Consider the following 23,013-nt stretch of genomic DNA (forward strand, 5'->3'; position numbering starts at 1 on the left):
ATAAAAACAACTAGAGGGAGAGTGAGGGAGGAACTGAAGGAGAGAAAGAGAGAGACAAGGGCATTTATCTGGCTGTGTATACCATGCTAACATGTTGGATGGCTGTGTGCTATATAAAGATCTGGTACCTACTGTAGAGTCAGCTGTTTTTCCCCTGGCCTTGCAGAAAGCCAAGCCCAACAGCGGCCTAAGAGAAGACATCTACTCTGAGGTCAGAGCACTTTAATGGCCAGTAACAAGGTAAGGAGGAACTGCTCATATTTGTCTCACAACATATTTGATGTCATATTTGTTTATTTTTTTGCCTCAAATATTACTACTTGATTATTACTTTTACTTCAGTACATTTTTAAATGTTAATGAATACTTTTACAGAATATCTACCCAGACCGTTTCACTACATTTGCGATTTAAAAATGCAGAAATCAATACAACTGCAAATGCCTGTATATTGTCTCTGAGATAGTACTGGCTGATTCATAAAAAAAATCGTCCTTTTGAGTCAGTCAATTGAAACAGTTTGCAAATCAGTCTACAATATTTGTTCTCAAATCGGTCTAATTTGAAAATATAAGTTGTTTGTCTAAACCTGTCTACCTACTCAATGACTCACTGTGAGTAAGCTGCATATCTTAAAGAAGACCCTAAAGCCCAAAGTATACTTTTTTTAGACATGAATGCTAGGCGTCTGCATATAGGACATGTGACACATATTTTATAATCAGCAGAGAGCTCGAGCACTAAACGCGTGCGACCCGTTTTTTCTAACCGTGCACATGCCTCTGAAATTATTTGCACTAATTAGTGGGTCCACAAGGTGGCAGCACTCACATTTGGGCGTTGCTGTCAGGAGGAAGCCCTAGAAGTATACGTAATCGCCGCTAATCATCAGGAGCCGAAGGTAGAAACAAAAACAGTGGATGTGCACGGTAAGAGTACGTGTATGATGCAGTCAGGAGATACATTTGTAAAACTCTGAAATAGGGCTGAGCGATATATCGAATATTAATAATAATTTTGCTGATGATGTGAAATTGACCAGTATCGTGAATATCGATTTTAATGTGCTTTCATTTGGCCATTATGCTTCATTAAGCATGCAACATAAGACTAATTTCAGGATCCTTCAGTGTGGCAAAATGTTTCAAAATAATAGCAAAATGGCGAGTTGGTCATATGTGATAATTAATCCGCAAAAGTACCGATTTACATTTACATTTATGCATTTGGCAGACGCTTTTATCCAAAGCGACTTACAGTGCATTTATTACAGGGACAATCCCCCCGGAGCAACCTGGAGTTAAGGGCCTTTCTCAAGGGCCCAACAGTGGCATTTTGGTGGTGCTGGGGCTTGAACCCCCGACCTTCTGGTCAGTAACCCTGAGCCTCAACCACTGTCCCGATTTAGAGACAGATAAACATGGTCTGTGTGCAATTCAAAACGCACTAGTGACATGCGGACCTGTGTGCATGCGTATGGCAGTGCTCTCAGATCAGTTCACGTGCATTGTGAAATAAAAGTAATGCAGGTTCAAGCATTTGCACAATTCCAAACATTAGTAACCGCTACAAGTTATTATTCAAATCTACAAACGTGTCACAGAATAACAGAAAAGGAGGAGATTACAGCATTTAAGGTAATGTGGAAGATTGAAAAAAGTCAAATACACATTGCCATTTCTGTGTCAAATTAAAAGCTCATTTTGAAGTGGACAGCTCTTTCGGTGTCAAAATAAAAGCCCCAGCTGGAGGCGAAGTAAACAGGAAAGAAATGTATTATTTTGTGTAACGCAAATCTAATAATCAGAATAATAATTATAATTAAGCATTATGTTATAATAATAAACCTGACATATCCCACAGTAATAATTTAGTATTATGCAATGTTAAATTGGGGTTTAAGTAGCTTTTGGTATCTTGTTCATTCACAAAAATGTATAAGTAAAAACATTTGAAAGTAAATAACGCTTTATATTAAGCTTCTATGTATCATTGTACATGAAATATAAATATACAGTGCATATCATTGAAAATGATTGCATTTAATACTCCCTTTTGTTTAGTTAATAAAAACACTTTTAAGGTCAGCGTTTGACGGTACGCAGATGCTAAGTGTTTGGGTCCAAAGTATACATTCGGCTAATTAGGGGAAAACTGTAGACAGCCTACTTGAATTAACGGTCTAGAAATGTTTGCTTATTTCTGAATATTAATATTGATATTTTTTAGATTGAAATCAGAAGCTCATTGAAAAAGCTGTTAAAGCATTTACATGACATTTTAAAAAGACAAAAGATAATTTCAGTCCAAGTGAAATCGATTTTCTCCCCTTTTTCTCCCAATTTGGAATGCCCAATTACCAATGTGTTTTTTGAGTCCTCGTAGTAATTCACTTCAATCCGTGTGGCGGAGGAACAATCCCAGCAGCCTCCACGTCTGAGACCGTCAACCCGCACATCTTTTCATGGCTTGTTGAGCACGTTACTGCGGAGACATAGCGTGTGTGGAGGCTTCACGCCACCCACAACAGCATCCATGCTCAACTCACCATGCGGCCCACCGAGAACAAACCACATTATATTGATCACGAGGAGGTTACCCCATGTGACTCTACCCACCCTATCAACCGCGCCAATTTCAGCATGCCCTGGGATTCAAACTAACGAACTCCAGGGGTGGTAGCCAGCGTCTTTATGACTGAACTACCCAGGCACCCTTGAAATCGAACTATTAAAGTGCACTGAAACCTACTGACATATTTTCGACTGCATTACTTCCTCATGGTGTGCATTAAATATATTTTTCAAGGGTCTGTTATCTATTATTATTTCCTTTAGTTTGAACATCTGTCTTTTATCTAGCCGCTGTTACCGCCGTTTCTCATCATGCCTAAGAATATCCCTTACCCATGGTTAAATCTGTCAATATGTTTACATTCAATTTACATACACTGATTTCATTCAACGATAATTACAACAAAAATGTGTCTTTTTAAAATTACATGTAAACGCTTTAGTCCAACTGAAATCGTACCAGTTTGATTTTTGCAAAGTTGGACCTAGATAATGCAATGGTAGCTCGGACTAGTCCTGTGTGTATACATGCTTGTCGGACAACAATTGGGCTCAGTGTTTTGCACATGCTCACAGACGTGCAGCACAGCAAGTTGTAATGGTACTTCTTTAGCTGATGTCTTGGTTTCAAACATTCCATTATGCATTGTGTCATGTATATTTGGACAGAGAGATGAAGATATTAGTTTGACTGTGCAATAACCTACTGTTGCTCAATTAATTACTGTGCATGTATATGTACTGACTGTAACACAAGACCTCTCATGGCTTATTGCTTTATTTTATAAAGGCACTTAAACTCAAGTATGACCATTGGGAATGTAATACAACACTAGATTGTTGAGAAAAGCAAATAAACACTGACCTGTTTTATTGGACAAGATATAGCATTGAATGATGATTACAGCAACTACCAACTTCTCCTGTAAAACATCAGGGGCTCACTTATCTAAGACAGCTTTGTGTAAACCTCATATTGCTTTCTTGTCTTGTCTAAGTCTGGCCCCAACCGAAACCCCAAAAGGAAGCCTGATAAAGGTGCCGAGTATGACTCATGCTATTGCGTGAGATGTTGAGAGCCATCAAGAATTGTGAGGAACATGTTCATAGGAAAATTATTCAGAAACAGCCCTTAAAATATGACGAGTGGCAAGTAAACAGAGGTCACAGTCTTTAGCCGGTCTGTAGGATGCAAACATGATTGTGCTTCGTACAACAGACTGAGGGAGAGTTTAAAAGAGGGAAGTTCACAAACTGAGAAGAGGTGGGTAAAAAAGCAACAGATTTAAAAATACCTTGGTGAGCTCTGTGGCTCATCTATAAACTGAAACTGCTGTTAAAGACCACAAGACCAAAGAGCAAGCGCGTAAAGCCAGTCATAAGACACACACGGTCATAGTGTTCTCCACATTACTCAAATTAAAATTAGATCTGTCTTAAACACTCTAATAAAAAGCCATATGAAAGCACTTTTTTACCTCTTCCTCTTTCTCATCAATTCCCTTTTTATCCTATTTCAAACATATGGTCATACAGTCACATTTATGAGAGTGTAGCATCTTCTAATTCTAGAGATGTACAGAAGAATTCAAGACATGTACTGTAAATAGATTCACTGATGTCTCAGATCACATTAAAACAAAACAAATGAGGAAATACATTTAATGGCTTTAGTGGCTTAATGAAAGCCATTCTTTGATGGTTTTAAAATCATCTGACATAAACACTGTTTTGAAGCTTGTGAAATAATCCCTATAACCTCTAGCAAGAAAAGTATTTAAATTGATGCGAATTAAATTTGTTGGCCATGTTTTGGAGAGCCATGTGGTCTTTCATCACGAGGATGACAATAGTTAAATGCAATTAAACGCCTCTGTCTAGCTGATTCTGACCAATGTTGCCTAAATCTTCAAGTACATCAGCTGTTATTTTGTCAATCTGTTTAGATTTGCCAAACAGTGACCCAGGTTTAAACTTTTAAGAAGAACTTTCAACTTAACTGTACGTTCACACCAGAAGCGGCGAGAGCGTCAAAATTCGCTCCGGCTGCCCTGCCTTCGACGCTCAAGGACGCTCGTGGACGCTCTGACATAGTTGAAATAGACGGCAACGTTTGTTCAGAATGCTTTGTTTTGTTTACTATATTTAAAGGGGCCGCAATTTAAACATCCAGACATGTCGACCATTTACTTTTTGCCGACCTATCACAAGTAGCGTATATCCTCATGAAAATAAAAAAATCGATCGATTGCAGAAAGCAATTAAAATTATAGTTGTTTGTTATCAAAATAAAATACATTTGTAATAATAACTGTGGTCTTGGTCATATATTACAGGGAAACCCGTCACGGCAATAATTAGTTTCTCCTCCATTTTATCTTCGGAATGAATGTGTGGTGGGAACCAAAGTTTACACGGTTATGTTCTCTAGACTTTGCTAGAGCGGAGCACTTCTATATTCCAATAGGTTGCCACCAAACCGCGTCACAGCTCATTACCATAATGCTGACTGCACTTGAACTTCCATCTGACGCCCACGCCGCTCAAGACTCGCTGCGCCGCTTCTCGCCGTGAGAGACGCTGGCTGTCATTGAAAATGAATGACTTCCGGTCGATTTGATGCTCTCGCCGCCTCTGGTGTGAACGTACGGTAAGGCAACAGACTGAGAATTTTTTTACATTGATTCAGGCAAGTATACTTTGAACATGTGATACAACACCAGCATGCAAAATGGCTGCTTTTATCATTTCAATGGAATCTTTGAGTCGACCAGTGTTGGCGAAGCTACTTTGAAACTGTATCTTGCCAAGCACCACGCCACTCATAACATATAGTAAAACTATATATTTTAAAAGACACTTTTACAAAAATATTAAGATACCTTACAAGCTACTAACAAATAGCAGCTTACTACATTGAAGCGTTTGGTGGTGGGGGGGTATTATTAAATATACATATTTACTAAATATTTCGATATGAAATGAAGACTTTAACACCGCATAACACGAAGGGACTTTTCCTGAAAATCATGGATCATCGTGAAAATCATTAAATTAATTGGTGAATCTTTCTTTATTTATATGGAAAAGTCATCAGACTTTCAAACATAACATTTAAGACAACATTTATGAGAGCTTATCCCCCAAGTTTGCACAGCTATAAAGCTGCCTGTGCAATTTAATAAGACATAAAACTGTCATACTGTACCTAAACTATTTGGAAAAAGTAGCTTGTTACTGGAAAATCTTTGAAAGCAGATACTGTCACGCTACCACAAAATAGTAAATTAGCAGTGTCACGACTTTTAGCTAGTTGCTCCTTAACACCGGTGCTGAACATACTAGTTTCATTAGTCTTTAAAAGTGTAGTTTTCTATGTTTGCTATGCAGAGCAAGCAGAGTGACTAGTTTACTAAGTAGATCAAACTTTTTCACACTTCCAAACAAAGCCATAGGAAGTGGTTTACTTTGCGGTTCAGCCTTCTCCTTTGCAAAACTAAAAGAGCGCTAATCAGCTCTATACACAAGTGATCTGTGCAATGAGGAGCAATCTCTGTGGTTTTCAAGGTGCGCCCGTTAAGCAGAAGTGAGTCAAACTGAGATCGACCATGCAGACAAACATAGACCAGTGGTTTGTCTCACCTGAAAGTTGCAAGTTAGGCGTTATAAAGAACCGGAATCAAAATCTTAAAGAGGCGCTATAATGCTTTTTGGGATTTTACCTTTCCTTTAGAGTGTAATATAGCAGTTTGTGCATGTAATGCAATTGATCTGCAAAATTGCAAGGCATTTCAAATTTTACAAGTGTAAAATAAATTCCAGGAATACGATTTTTTTCAGTTGATTTGCACATCAATGGGTTATATAATACAGATGCCCGGACATCATTTTTCAAAGAACCCATTAAATGGTTTGAGGAACACAATTTCCTTTTCTGTGTTGACATACTATCTTTTGAAACAGGGGCCTAGATATAAAAGGACTTGTTTCTTTTTTTTGTAATAGCAAAAGCCTTCTTTATACTTCAAAGTGGTGAACTTAATGCTACTTGCATATGTGGTATAAGGGGAGGGACGTTTTCATTCTAGTTAGCATTTTATTTAACAAATTCGGTCAAGAAGAGTACATATTGAGATCTGTTTTTTGGTTTTAATATACAAGACAACTTTGCAAACTTTTAGGAGTACACTAGCATAGAAATGACCTCAAACTTCAACATAACTGGACTAAAAGCTACAAAACTTTATTTTCATTTCATTGGATCTTTAAAGTGGCAAACTGAATAGATCAGCTGAGCTAAATTATTTGGCTCATTTGGGGTCTATCTGGAGTTGCCTCCAAACTTCGATGATAAAATGTTATATTGAACTGGTTTCCTCTCTGAACTTCTCCTTCTCTTTGATCAAAGAGCTTCACATTGGATGAAAAAATAAACATGGACCAAAAGGCCTCTGCTGGGTGAGAGACTTTAGGCTAGAAGAGGGCAAGCCTCACACGGCACCACAGCATCCTGATAAATGGATTCCATCAACTGTGCTGCAAATTCTACCATTACTGGTTGTTGTAGCTGTTGTAGAAGAATAGGTGTGGTGGCTGAGGATCACTGCTTCTTAAATAATTGCACCTTCCATTTCTCACATTTTTAATTATACTTAATGCCAAACACATCATCAGCCAAAGCCTCAATTTGAGCGCTCTATAGCTACTGGCAGAGCTAACAAGCACTAATGCTACAATGTCTGAAAGATAAGAATGGTCACCCCTGTTAGATTGGGTGCCTACTGTGATATTGAGTGTGCTAGCGCACATGCCTGGTGTTCGAAATAACTGCTGCCATTTTGAGGCAGAAATCAGGCAACACGCAGAGATCAATAAGGAGGATTGCGATTAAATGTGGGGGATTTTGTGGAGGGTGTGTACAGGAAAATATTGGAAAGTGCAATAGGGATGAGTAAAACTATATATTTTTAAAAATTGACTTGCCAGTAGGTTGTCTGAACGTCTCGTCAACAAATTGGTCTAAAAGATGGCCTGTATAATTAGACTGGTGTTGGTTCACCTGACCCTGGTTGGACATGTTTCTTAAGGCCAGAATATACAGTCCTTCTGCATCAAACCTATACCATAGTCTACGCGTAGCTATGGTGGTTATGTTTTAGCCTATGCCGTAGCCTGATGTGCATCTCTCTAAAAATGTAATTCATTTCGCATCTCCGCAGACCACAACAGGTGTGATTGTTCTGCTTTGTAAGCAGAAATAATTCCCCAGGATGATTAAAAAAGAAATCTGGTGTAGCTTCCAACACAATCACATAGGAAGTTGTCGTGCTGTTCCCGAAATTTACGGTACCCTATGATCTGCGACAGTATGCCAAATTCCAAGATTTCAATGACATGCATCATTTCCCAACCAGACGGTTTCAGTATGTTTACCTTCCTACATGGCTCTACCGGCAGCATGCTGCGTCAACAGCATGAGAGACCCAGGTTCGTATCCACGTTCAAACAGGAAGTAATCGTGCTTAATCAGTGGATTGGATGTTGCACTTTTCTCCCTAACATTTCATTTTTAAAACACTAATGATAAGGTTTAGGTTTGGGTTGGAGGTAAGGCCCATAATATATGCATTACGTTTCACTGTATTACATCCTGTATAGCTGAAAGGAACTCGCTTCACAACTAGCTTTTGGCGACCTTTCCTGGACATAAATGGTGCTCACACGTGCCTATACACCCTCCGATGCTTACAACTTTGGCCACTGGGGGCAGTGTTTTAAATTTCGATAAACATATACAGATTTTTTTTCCGAAAGAAAAGTCAACCTACTCTTTCTGATTTCAGGCTGTAGCTTCGCATTTTCTCCAAAGATCCATTGTATTTAGGCTCGTTTTAATCACGAGCATCTGCTGGTTTTATATTCTGATTATGTTTAAATAAGTTACCGCGAAAACGCAGCAAAAAGTCACATCTGTTTGACTCTTGTGCTTTCACTGCTTTTACTCAATATATATTTGCAAGTAAGTGGAAAATTATGCTTTTGTATTTTGCTTGATACCTTCCTGTGCATACCATTTTTGACAGTATGTTGTGCAAGAAGTCATATTTAATAAGCTGAAAATGGAACACTTCTACTTTGGTTCTAAACTACAATGCGATGACAATGCATGTGAGTTGCTATTAATTTAGTTGTTTGTTTGTTTTTTGAGTGTCGAAATATGCCACAATTATGTATTCATTTACAAATGACTCAGGATTTTCTCTGTATGGAAAGCAACATTTGCAATAAATAATATGTACCATAATTTGTTCACATATTTTCTAAATACTGTCCAAATGTTCACATATTTTGATGAACTCATATTTAATGCAACAATAATTTAACAAATACTTTGTATTTTACAAATTTAATTTGCTTGATTTATTTCAGAAATGTAAGCATTTTCTCTTAATACATCAGCATTTTGTCTGTGTACACACCAATGAAGAACTATACGCGTAAACCACCACTTAGAGGCTAGCACATAGGTTCGACGCAGAAGTATAAATCTGACTTAAGGTGTTGAGATATCAAATTTAAATAAGATATAATCTTGCATTCAAAACACCTAGACAGAGCACAAATTTATGGAAAAGAATGAAGGGGTCTTATAATGTGTTTTTTAAAGTTGCACTATTTTTTATTATATGTGATGTCTTAAAAAACAAAACTCGTGGCAAGACGATCCAAAAACAGTGCAAGAATTGTTTTAATTTTAAAATATATAGGGTATAATATTTAATATTGACTGTATATAAGAAAAAAAAAAACATCAATGTAAACCCCACTAAATGACTAATCGGATGTTGGACACCTAATTGACTCATCGACCAACATGACCCATCTCTAAAATGCATCCACGCACAAAGATGCAAGAGAACACCATGGAGGTACATCAATCCAGTCTCTCTCTCTCTCTCTCTCTCTCTCTCTCTCTTACACACAACACACACACACACACACACAAAGACAGTTAAGCAGTTCCAGATCGGAGAGAATGAAAGACAGATCAGTTACAGTCGTTGAATGTTAATTACAGTGTTTTACGGTGGCAATGCGATAACGCGTTATTGCTTTCTTTCATGGGAGCCGTGGAAATTTATGAGACTTGAGATGTGAAACAATGAAGCGTGGCACGGCATGTCAGATCCCTCCACTCACATCCCTTTGTCAAAATGATGTGGCAAATTAATTTCCCTTCCATATTTCCTCCCAACTGTGTCTGAGATGAGGCCTTGACCGATAAGACTGTACCTTCTTCCCTCCATTTTGTATGCAGGTTACACTGTGAATCTCAATTTTAAAATGGAGACACATAGATCTTTATCCGTCTGTAACATTTCAGCAAACAGAACAGACACCGTACCCAGTCTAGTTATTCTGGTGAAGCTCCGTATAACAGAAGTCAAATTCTTTGTGATCTTTCACCAAAATGTAATCATGTGCTCCACCTCTGAAACGACTTTACTTTTTCGCTGATCCCTTCCCTATAACAACTTTTTTCCATATAGTCAATTCCCAAAGGATAAAATCAACTCCCAGTCCCACCCTACTTTTTTTGTCATTAAATATCCAGTTTCACTCGCAAATATTACAGAAGTAAAACAGATTTCAAAAACAGATCCATGAAGACTTTAAAAGGTATGTTCTGGGTTAAATATTCTTTTTTTTTTTATAATCAACATCATACCATAAATGCTGTCAATTGAGCTTAACTTGTATTGAGCCTGGAACATTCCTTTAATATTGTACTGGCTGCAATATAGGCTGGAGAGGAGGACATAGAAAACTAAACTAGTACAGTTTAGGCATACAATGTAAGATAGTCTTTATTAAATCATATATGAAATTAAACCTTTCAGTCATTCCCAAGTGAGCTTTAGAGAGACGGTGGGCATGAATATTTCCCTAAAATCCTAAACGCAAAGTTCATGGACTGAGTTGGGCAACGGATCTAGGTTTATAGAGGGGAAGAAAGCACTAAGCGCTAAACGCTAATAACAGAGATGCTAATTATGATGATCCATTCGTCAAGATTTAGCCAAATCCTGAACCAGGCACTTTAAATTGTAAGTCCAAAACCTGACACATGCTGCAGATCTTCAGAAAAGTCAAAAACACTAAACTCTATGGTTAGACAACCATCCCATTGGCTGCAGCATTACGCCTTTTCTACAGAAACATAAAACAGCTAATATGAGATGAATTAGGCGCTATGGAATGTTACATCAGACAGATTGCCTTCAACAACTTGAAAGCAGTCAATTTCTTCTATAAGTGATGCTTACTGAGCCTAGCAGAGTGCACAGCAGGGCCCGGAAGTGTTTTTCCTATTCATATTTTTTTCCCCCATAGGTATTTCATTCAAGTCTTCATAAAAGCATTCTAAGCCATGAACTGAAATAACTCTAAGGCAATCACAAGATTACAAGCTTTTGAATTTGAAGCAACAAAGTGTTTGAAAATCAGACAAAGGTATAAAACTATGTACTTGATGTCTTTAATTAGGGAATAATCTACAATCCCAAAATATGTTTAGTTTATTGCAAAATATTCAGATATATGCAAATACAGTACTGTGCAAAAGATGTTTTGCCTAAATATGGTTATGTGTAATAATAATAATAATTCCTTACATTTATATAGCCCTTTTCTAGGCACTCAAAGCACTTTACATAGCATAGGGATGATGCGTCGGCAGCAATAGTGTGCCAGAACACCCACCACAAACCAGCTATTGGTGGGTACCTTCAGCTTTAGTGTGTCAATATGAAATATACATTTTAAACTCCTGAACATTCCTTTTGCAAATATAATAGAATACGTAGAAGAACAGGGAGCTCTGCAACAGACAGCATGGCCCCAACAGAGCCGCACACCCCCACCGAACAGAGTTAGTCTGGGATTACATGAAGAGACAGAAACAGTTGAGACAGCCTACATAGATAGAAGAACTGTTGCAAACACTCAAAAGAAGCTTGGAACATCCTATCTTGCAACAACCAGGTGTGTCCAGGTGACCTAGGAGAATTGGTGCTATTTTGAAGGCAAAAGTGGTCACACCAAATATTGATGTAGCTTTGTTTATGTTTACTGGACTTTGTATGACGTTATAATTGATAAATTCAAACTTTTTATGGCAATATGTTTGAAGACATCCTCACTATGCAACATATCACAAGTGCCTAAAACTTTTGCACAGAAATGTATATAGTTTGAGAGTGTAGAGAGAGACAGACTCATTTGCGTCATTCACATTGCATCAAGGAGAGTGCTGGGTAGTAACGTATTACATGTAATCTGGATTATGTAATCAGATTATGAAAATCAAGTACTTGTAATTAAATTGAATTACATTTTTAAATACTCATAATCAGACTACAGTTACTTCTTGTATGAATTGCATGCTAATTAGGCAACAGCATTAATGTATTCATAAATTATTGATCACCATAATTTACCTCTTTTTTAAATCTTTTACATTTTTCACTCTAAATCAGCCTACCTACAATATACATTCTGTAACTCTTCAAGTGTTTTTAGAAGAGAGGGGGTTTACAATGTAAACCAATTGCATTAGCACCATAACATTTGTTTGCATTTGTACTCTGCTTCAAAAATGTAAATTAATGCACTTTTGTTTTAGCAATAACTTTGAGGCAATTTTTTTCCCATACATTCTTAAATATAACAGAAATCTGATCTCTTACCACACATGGATGGCAACTGTAAAATTGTGAAATTGCATGACCACGTCTGTGTAACGCACCCTGGAAATCTGTCCATATTTCAAGAGACTCCCATAAGAAATGCCTGATAATCTCATACATAAACTCAAATAAAAAAGTTAGGTTGGAAGTAATCCAAAAGTAACCAGATTAGATTACCCCAAAAACTTAATATGCAATATTAGTTACTGATTGCAATTTTGGTCATGTAATTTGTAATCAGTCCCTGATTATAATTCAAAAGTAATCTACGCAGCACTGTTCATGGAAGTGGGCAGTCACTGCACAGCTCGTTTGCCACAGCTTGTTTGCCACAACTCACCATTCGGTGGATCTTTCACTCTGCTATGAATTTCACTATACTTTTTTTTAGAAAACTGAAGATCAAATAGCACAGACTTAGGAGCAAGCACCATCGATTCACAACTCATGGTAGGTCTGTCTTTAAAGGTTTACCTTATACTGCAAGTTATCTTTATAAATCAATGAATCTAGGGAATATATATACATATATATGGATGCATATAAAGAGGACGTGTGCCGGGTCTTCCAGAAACAGAAGACAAGGAACGCTTAAGGCCCAGATGGTGTTTCACCCGTGCTGACCAGCTGGTCTCCATCTTCACACAGATCTTCAACAGATCACTGGAAAGTGTGAAGTTCTCTGCTACTTCAAATGCTCCACCATCATCCCCATCCCAAAGAAACTCAAAATCACAGGACTTAATGACTACAGACCTGCTGCTCTGACATTTGTTGTCACAAAGTTATTTGAGAGACTGGTGTTATCCCACCTGAAAGATATCACTGGATCTTTTCTGGATCCCCAGCAGTTTGCTTATCGAGCTAAAATGCCTGTGGATGATGCAGTCAATATGCATTACATACCTCAACATCTCGACAGAGCAGGGACATATGCAAGGATCCTTTTTGTGGACTTCAGTTCGGCTTTTAACACCACCAACCACACTCTTCTATCGACTAAATTAACCCAACTCTCTGTTTCCACCTCTATCTGTCAGTGGATAACCAGCTTTCCAAGAGACAAGCAGCAGCTTGTGAGAAAAGGAAAATTCACCTCCAGCACATGCACAACACTGGCACCCCCCCAGGGATGTGTACTCTTCTCCCTCTACACAAACAACTGCTCTGCCAAGGACCCCTCTGTTAAGATCCTGAAGTTCACAGATGACACTACTGTCATCGGCCTCATCAAAGATGATGATTAGGTTGAACAGCTGGCCGTCTGGTGCAGTCAAAACAACATGGAGCTGAACATGCTCAAAAAAGTGGAGATGACAGTGGACTTTAGGGGAACACCCCAGAATTAAAACCGCTCACCTTTTTAAACAGCACTGTGGCTGAAGAGGAGTCATTCAGGTTCCTGGGCACTACCATCTCACAGGACCTGACATGAGAGACCCATATAGAGTCAATTATGAAAAAGGTCCAGTAGAGGTTGTACTTCCTTTACCAGATGAGGAAGTTCAACCTGCCACAGGCGCTGCTGATACATTTATACTCAGCAGTCATTGAGTCTGTCCTCTGCGAAAATACTGCCATTAAATTGAGGTGCTTCTTCGTATTGGCACTAAATCACCTTGTGCTGACTTATTTTTTCAGACTAACAGTTTGCTATGAGCGCATCAAGACAGCTTGTTGATTGTCTCACATATGACGTCATCAGAGCATGCGCACATGCGCACATGCGCACACACACACAAACCCTAACTAACGGTCATGTGCCTAGTCTAGTCTCTGCTATCTGCATCGCCATGATCATAACTATTTGAAGTATTAAAATCATTCAGTTATCACAAGCCCTTGCAATGTGCATATAGCCCTAATTACTATTTAAACAAACCCCTAACCCTGACTATTAATCTTCAGCATGCAACTCATCCTGTACCATCTGTGCTATTTACGTGAATGATACATCTGTGGAAGTTTAGTGGAAGACTAGTCGAATAATCCATCTGCCTAAATGCATTTACTGATTTTTTTTAATGCAGTGTGTATTAACACATGAATCAGTTGTGTTTCACTCAACTGAATGTTGACATGAATGTTGACATCATATCACGCTTAAATACACAATTTTCCTGGCTTGTGTATCCTGCTCATTAGACAGTTTTTTGACAGGTGATTCTGTATCTAGAAGGTGATTGGCTCATTTACCTGCAAGGCGGGACTTCCTTTCAACATCCATTTACTGTTGGGTGCTAGAGCTTCTTGGTTGGGCATTCCAATTCATCCAATTCATTTAAATAGAAGTGACTAAATTCTGCTAAATAGTCTCTGGCCTCAACAGGCCTCATTGGCCTTTGTTCAATGCCCATCATGCACTACGTTTCCTCTCCAAAGTTTGCACACTTTTACTTCTGATTTCTTGCAATACAGGGAAAGTAGAGGTGTACAAAAGCAACACCTTTCTTTATTCAAAATCCAAGTCAGAATTTTACAAGTCCTCAAAAACTTCCCAGAAGGAATGCAAAAGAAGGCTAGAGCCAAAAGGCTAAGCCCATAAATCTGTCTGCCAGAACTCTCATCCAAAACGAGATAAGATTCACTGGGGAGGGTATGAAGACAGATCGGATCAGACTGTTGAAGCACAAGCTGTTCAAACTCAGTTCAAGTGTCAATAAAAACAGGTGTTAACCAGATTAGGTAAAATGCTAAGGGCTTGGCTAATCCTAGAAGAGATCAAGGAAAGATCAGTCATCACTAGCATGCTAATGCTGAGAATGCCTAGCGTAACTGAGCATTTATTCAGTGCTTTTGTGTTCACGAACTGTATCAAGTCAAAGCAGGGATAGACTGAGTTATTTAAATCCTTGTTATTACAAATATAACTTAAAAAAAGAACTAATTTGCATTCAAAGAAAAGGTGCAACATTAATTTACGTAAAGGTAATCAAAATCCAAAAGCTTGTTTGTGTCCTATCAGCTCACTATAATGTGGACAAAAGTAAAGCCTTGGTGTGGTTTGATAAGCCTAACGTCAATCACATAAACCTTAGCATTGTCTACGGGCCTCTGTGAGCAGTAAAATATGAGGATCGATGTAAAAGCGATTCAGTGTTCAGTTCAAGTGGTTTTGCTAATATAATTTTGGTCTGAGGCTCAGATTTAGTGTCAGACCACATATATCATAATCAGTTCAGTCTTTTTCATCCAGTCAGGATTTTGTTTTATTTTATTTTTTAATATTTGGGCTTGATTGGAGGGAAACTACATTGTAGAATTTAAAATTAGTTTCCAATATCTGGCAGAGTTTTCTCAGTGATTAACTGAAGAAAGTCCCCTAGTATTGTTAGCTTGTTTTAACATCTTAGCCTCAGCCTAATAGCTTTTGTAATAACATGGCCTGTCCTGTTTTTGCTATTTTTTGCCAGTAAATAAGAATAACTTTTTACCCATTTTGCTAACTTCAGCTAGCCTTAGCCACAATAATTGGCTGCCCCTATGCTTCCAAACATACTGAAAATTGGTGGTTCATGAATCGGTCACCAAATATTTTCTACAGAATATTTATTTACTAACTGAGCAAATACTATGCTAATCAAAGCATGGTGTTTCTAATTAGCATGCATTCAGCATGCTAACATTTACTGTACTAGCTAGGTCTAGTTGGTTAGGTTCCCTCTACTTTAGGTAATTAAACTGAGTTTACATGTTTGTCACAGTCAAATTTAAAGTTAAGTGTCATTAAAATGTATTAGCATACTCAATATTTCAAGATAAGAGCAAATAACATCTATGAGTAGTATAAAATAAAAATGTAAAAGTTCTATTAATTATACTTGGGAGTTTATTAACTTAAAAAAAATGATGTAACTGATTGCCTCAAACTGTTTGAATTCTGCTAACTTATTAGGGTTTACAGTGCTTCAAAACTTCATGTTTCAATAGGAAATATGTCCAAACTGGACCAAAACTGCACTTCAAGCAATTTCATGTTTCCCATTGTTAGCTTGTTTTAACATCTCAGCCTATTAGCATTAGTAATAACCTGTTCTGTGTCCATTTTGTTGCAATTCTTTGCCTATTAGCATTTGTAATAACATGTCCTTTGTCAATTTTTTACTAGTCTTTGCCATTTGGATAACTTCATGTCAGAAGTGCAAGTTAGTAGATGAGACAGAGTTAAAAGTGATGCAAGTGAGTTTAGCCATTTTGCTAACTTTAGCTAGCCTTAGCCACAGTATTATACTGCCCCAAACACATGCCTCTCTCCAAAAATCATCCCTCCAAAAAGATGTCAGCAAACCCGAATAAGCAAAACTATTGGCGAATTTAGAGTGTTTCTTATTGGTTACAAAAGGATGGGCCACTTCCCTATAAAGTCAGTTGTGATTTTTCAGTTTGTTTGATTTCTCTCCCTATTTTGGTCTCCTCATGTGTGCTCTCTAGTGCCAGTTCATCGTGTATGTTCCAGTCGGTCTTGTCTGTTGGTCGGTTCTAGTTTATGTCATTCCCTGTTCCTGTTTCAGTCCGGTCTGTCCTTGTGTGCTGTTTTCCCTACCACAGCCTGGATTCACTTTTTACGCTTTGGGGTAGTTTATGTTTGTTTTTCCCCCTCATGTATGTTTTGGTTTGTTTTTTGCCCTTTTGGTTATATCAATAAATCCTTAGATTTTTTTTAACTCTGCACTTGGCAGATGAGCATCCCTCATTCTCTCTGCATCGTGACACCAAAAGAACTCTTTGAGGGCTTTAAAGAGTCATTTTTAGCTGCTCCAGATGGCCAAGTGCCCCCAAGACTTTCCACAATGTAGCACCTCGGCAGCAAGGCAAATGAGTAATGTGTCAATTAAATAGTTGCAAATCTAAACAACACATGTACATCAGTTCAAGTTTCCAACAGGTCCTTCTCTCTCAGTGGAAACTAGAAGCGTGTAGAAGGAACTCTGTATGATAAGATGTGAAATTATAGACACTTTAGTCATTCCAAATCTCTCCCAGGCAAATGTATATATGTATATATATATCTGCACTTGTCAAGCCATTTCATGATATATTAATTGATAATTTCATAAAATTCCATAAAAGGTAGTAGTTATGGTGTGAAACTCACAGTTTTCTTAGATATAGAATCCAGATTGTTTTTAGTAAAAATGTGATTCATAGCCTTAGTGCAGTCTAAGGTTTACTAGTGACAAGATCAGGTTGCAGACAAACTCGTAGTTTAAGTTACATGGAACACCTCCAATTGTATCAGTTCCTGTTCCTTGTCTGGAAACATGGTATACTTGATTATAATAATCTTTTGAAAAACTCATTTGAAAACTCAGCTTCTGTGAAGTGAAGCTGGGCTCTTCAATTTCAGATCTCTCTCACCCAAGGCAACTCTTGCAAATCAAAGTATAACATTTTAATATGCTTTGCCTGAGTGAAACATGATTCAAACATGATGAATATTTAGCAGTTAATGAATGCGCACCACCGTGCCGACTTCCGTTGTGATCATTTTGTTATTACAGCAATACGAATAAACCCTGCATAAACATTTCACAAACATCAAAGTACAATTAACCTGCTTTGGAGGCCAAATACTTACAATACTACTTAAGGGTCAATAACATGATGCTCATTTTTATAATTATCAGGATTAAGTTATTTGTAAATATACTGCATTAAAAATGCAATTAATACTGAAAAAGAAATGTGATTTGTGAAATTGTCAAGCAACAATTAATTGGAATACACCTATTTTATGATAAACATATTTTCAAAACATAATTTAATAATGCAAATAATGATCAATGTTTTTTTCTTGATGATTGCACTACTTTTTAATTTTGTTGAACATGCTGTTCGAGTTTTTATATATTTATTTATTTTTATTTGTATAAAAATCAGTAGCATGAATATAAAGATTACATTTCATGGCACATTGGCAAAGTGAACTGTAGAATAACTTAGGTGACCAATTACATGTTGTGCCCATGTTCAAAGACACATTTTCAGTAAGCACTGTTACTTTTTGTGTAAGAAAAGTAGGGACTGTGTGAAATTAAGACAAAGTGTTTTGGGGAGGGGATAGAAAGAAAAGATGAGGCAAAAAACAATTAAAAAGCTTAATTTCTTTAGAGAACCATAAAGTTATCTCCCTGTAGAGCGTATGAGTGCAAATCAATTTCTTTCAGTCGATTACAAACATTGAGGTTCTAACCTTCATTTGTGTGTCTAATACTCCAACAGTTATGTAGAACACATACCAATTAAGCAATTCTGCTCAAATAAGAGGGCTGTGAACTGACGTGATTATGGAGGCCAAGCCCCAGGAGATTCTGGGTTATCGGCTAAGGAGCAGAAAAGTGAGCGAGAGAGAAAGAGAGAGAGAGAGAGAGAGAGAGAGAGGGAGAGAGAGTGCAAGGGAAGCATGAAAAAGGAATAAGAGAGAGGGGGGAGGAGAGGAAACGTCATTTATTAAGTCTAATACTGTGCGAAACGTTCCTGTGGTAATGAGAAGGGCAGATTGTGGTAATGTTGAGAGGTGAGCAGAAAAGGTCAATCTATATCTGCTTCCGCCCACAGAAGCCATGCTGATGAGTAACACCCGATTCCAGCCATTTGAGCATGCTCACCCATTACACCCAGCTGACATGACTCCCAATGAGAAATATATTCTGGGTGTACCTGTGTGCCTACTAAATACATGTTTTTTTTTTAACTGCAAGACATCATAGCATGCAATGGGGTATTAAGATTAGTTGGCCTTGCAGTTTTAATAGAGCATAATGTATATAAAAAAAATAAACAAATAACATACTTGCATAAAGCCCATCACAAAATATACATAAACTTGTACTTGTTATCGGTAACCAAAATAACAATTATTTTCCAATGTATAAAAGGATTTTTGAAGGTTGTTCAGTTTGCTTAATTAAAATGAACTAAAGCAACACAATTCTAGAACATGTTGATGAGAATAAGTGGAGATTTGTTCAAGTTTAATGTTCTGTTATCTTGGAATTTAAAAAGATTGCCTGTTAGGCTAGATTTTTGGGGGCTATACCATTGTGGTGAAGAATAGCACTTGTGCTTAGGTTGAGATGGACTTTCACGGTTAAGTGATATCTGATTTGAGTGCTACTTAGCTCTATAAGCAGTTGCTATTAAACTGAAAGTGCAACAGTTTCATTGTCCTTACACTTGCTCACCTGGCATATTACTATGAAATCAAACATTGTTAAATTGAGTTTGACCTAATAATGTATGGTACATTGATTTGACCTAATTTAACTAAATTATGTTGGCTCAATGAAACTTACTTAATCTCAATAAAAATTAAACAGAAATGTTTTGAGTGCAAGGAAGTTAAGACAACATTTTGGAGGAAAGTAAAAAAATATATCTCTGATCTCAATTGTTTCTCCTAGAAGCAATGAGATTAAAAGAAGAGCAAATTGAGACTTTTGATGGTCTTACCAGAGAGAAAAAAGACACCAGTATCTCACACATGTCTCCTCTAGAGTTTGAGAAGAGACCTCAACCACATCACAAACTGTGCTCAAATTTACCAAGATACCAAAGACACCAAATCAGATTTGAATATGTACTCTTAATATTTCTATCAAATTCTTCCAAGACCCAATAATCTGAGCTATGCTATTCACATACATGTTATAGCTGTCACGACTGGGGTGGAAGCAGGACAAGACAGACGAGAGGTGTGGATCCAAACGCGGTTTTATTAAATGATAATAGGAGAAACACAAAACACTGGAACAAAAACAAACGGTCCACGATGGGAAAATGAAATCAACACATGAACACGAAACATCCACGAACGATCAAACATGGGCACAAGAGCAGGCATAAAACACTGGAAACATGGAACATCACATACAACGATCGACAAAGACTGAACAAAGAACCAGGTTTAAATACAGGAGGGAACAAACAAGGGAATGAGGGACACCTGGAGGAAACAATCAGGGAAAGCTAACCAATCAGGGGAACACCAATGAAACAAAGAAACTACAGAGGACTACAAAAACCAAACAGGAAACAGGAACTAAACTAAACTTCAAAATGACAGTACAAAAACAAAAGACAACAGTGAACGTGACAATAGCTCTACACTCTTTGACAATTGTTCTATTAATTACCTCATTAGCTTCTTTTTTTATTTAATCTAAGGCATTTTAGGAGAAACATCTGAAACAAAGTTACCAAAGTTACCAGTAATGGTGAACTTGCAGCACACCTTTGGAGACAATGGACAATTTGCCACAAGTTTGCCACAAAGCAAACTTTGCTCTCTGTGATCTTAAAGCATTTAATTCTGGGTGCATGCTGTGTACATCGTCTATGTGATCTCAGTCTAAATTTTCAAACTAATATATGTTACAGACAATGCATTACAAAAAGTATATTGTAAATCTTGGAGGTGCTACACTGCCTGGCCAAAAATAGTCACATACTCTAACATTTTGTTGGGCCGCCTTTAGCTTTGATTATGGCACACATTCGTCATGTCATTGTTTTCGACAAACTTATGCAACATCACAACATTTATTTGCATCCAGAGTTGCATTAATTTTTGGCTGAGATCTTGTAATGATGGCAGAAGAGTCTAACTGGGTTCATTGATTTGTGCGCTTCCCTTCTTACCCTGATACGTCATAGCTTCGGAATGTGGAAAATCTGGACTCATCAGACCACATGACCTTTTCCTATTGCTCCACAGTCCAATCTTTATGCTCCCTATCAAACTGAAGTTTCTTTTATTTATTTGTATTATAATTTTTTTCAGATTAGCCTCACTAGCAAGTGGCTTTCTTGTGGCCACACAGCTGTTTAGTCCCAATCCTGTAAATTCTCATTGCATTGTGTATGTGGATATGCTCTTACTTTGACTATTAAACATTCTACTGTCGATTTTTTAAATGTGACTTCAAGCATTTTAGTTATCTCCGGATGGACAGACATACAGACAGACAGATGGATAACATTTTATAGACAGACATACAGACAGACAGACAAACAAACAGACCGACAAACAGTGAGAGACAGAGAAAGAGAGAGAGAATAATCTCTTGCTCGTGTTTTTTATCCATGTGTCCACCATGTGAAACCTAACTTGTAAAGTCCACTATGACCATCCACCATCAAACGCTGGTACATTTTAAATGCTGCTTGTAAAATCTTATATAATGATCATGTTGTAAAGTTTTACAATGTTATGTTAAATGGAAAACAGTCCATTGTGCCTACATCAGCAGGAACTTAATTTCAGCTCCTGGAACTCTAAAATCCTGCAAAGTTTAGTTCCAACCCCAGTCAAATACACCAAAATCAACCAAACAAGCAGCATGTTCCATTAAGAAGTTACCATGCCTATGGTCTGTTCCCTGTGATGGCTTTGCATTCCACAATGGGAGCTTTGAAGGTTATTGAGACTGTCTGGAGGCATTTTGGTAATAAAGATTTAAGTTATGAAAAGATTTTTTGTTATGAAAATAATGTCACAAAAAAAAAAGAAAAAAGGACCAAAATATTCTTTATCCATTTTTGTTCTTTTGATTTGACGATGAAATAGGACGTGAATGTGTGAGACTGACCCACAAAGGGGTAGGGTTTAGGGTTAATCTTGCAAGTTCTTTTTCTTTCTTCTTCTTTTGCAAAACAAGAGTTACCATCTTGACAAGACTCTCTGCCTGACCAACTGTCCAACAGAATTTATCCCACAATCTCATGGCTTAAACCCAGGTAAACATTATCTTTCATGGATTACAATAACCTCCTCCATTCCTGCATTTCTAAAAACAAGAAGCAAAGGTAGAGAATGTGAGAGAATGTCAGGATTTAAAAAGCAAATAACAGAAGTCAAGGGAGAGTGAAAAACAAAGCACACCACTAATTAGCCAATTAACAAGCAATTGAGCTCCTGGAGCCTAATGGCCTGTCGTCTGGGTCGTTAATGGAACTGTTAGACTGACAACCCAGTTACGCTAAATGCTGAACAGCAAGAGATAGCGAGAAAGAGACAACATAATGACATAAACAAACTAAATTCATGTTATTTGACTGAATATTTGGTGACGTGCCAAGTGATATGCACCTTGAACCAACAGATAATTTCCAATCAATCAGGGCAATCCATGATGGGAGAATTAAAACACAAAATGGAAATATCACTATATATTCATTCTATTATTATACTTTAAATGATGTATGCTAGTGTAACCCATGCTGCATCGGCTTGTGCTATGAACATGAATAATACCTAAAATCTGGCAGCTTTTTGAGGTGAGATGTGCCATTACTTTTCTAGTGACTTAAGATTTTAACTGGTGGAGTATAAAATTAGTGAAATAACAATCAGACTTTAATGAAAGGAGAGACCCAAGCCATACCTAGAGACCACAATATCAGAGACTCAGTGGTGGCCCATGCCTATGGACATCATACATTACATCGCAACCAAATAATCACAAGAATTGACATATTTAAAACATGTTAACGCACAAAAGCCAAAACCAAGGAGGTCTAATACCAGGAAAAAGCTATCTAATAATATTTGCGATCTAAATGTTGCTTGCAATACTTTTTGTTTAGTAAGGGTACACGGTTACTTTTCAAAACTTAAACTGACACTGAATACTCAAGCAGCCTAATTTACACTTAGAAAACTCCTGATGTTGCTATAACAATGCAAAAAG

General features: G+C 37.4%; 2 protein-coding genes across 4 annotated transcripts in view; one reads left to right on the forward strand and one right to left on the reverse strand.

Moving 5' to 3' along the window:
- The window catches only part of fbrsl1 (fibrosin-like 1), a 268,766-nt gene that overhangs the window by 182,735 nt on the left and 63,018 nt on the right, over positions 1-23,013 (reverse strand). The gene's annotated exons all lie outside the window — the stretch shown is intronic.
- Positions 92-23,013, forward strand: part of LOC127637195 (protein HIRA) — a 154,685-nt gene continuing 131,763 nt past the window's right edge. Inside the window, exons 1-2 of the mRNA XM_052118144.1 lie at positions 92-211; positions 3,572-3,637. Of these exons, the coding sequence (XP_051974104.1) occupies positions 92-211; positions 3,572-3,637 (186 nt within the window). The remainder of the gene's footprint in view (positions 212-3,571; positions 3,638-23,013) is intronic.

Source organism: Xyrauchen texanus, chromosome 4 (genome assembly GCF_025860055.1).
Source record: "Xyrauchen texanus isolate HMW12.3.18 chromosome 4, RBS_HiC_50CHRs, whole genome shotgun sequence".
Taxonomy (NCBI): domain Eukaryota; kingdom Metazoa; phylum Chordata; class Actinopteri; order Cypriniformes; family Catostomidae; genus Xyrauchen; species Xyrauchen texanus.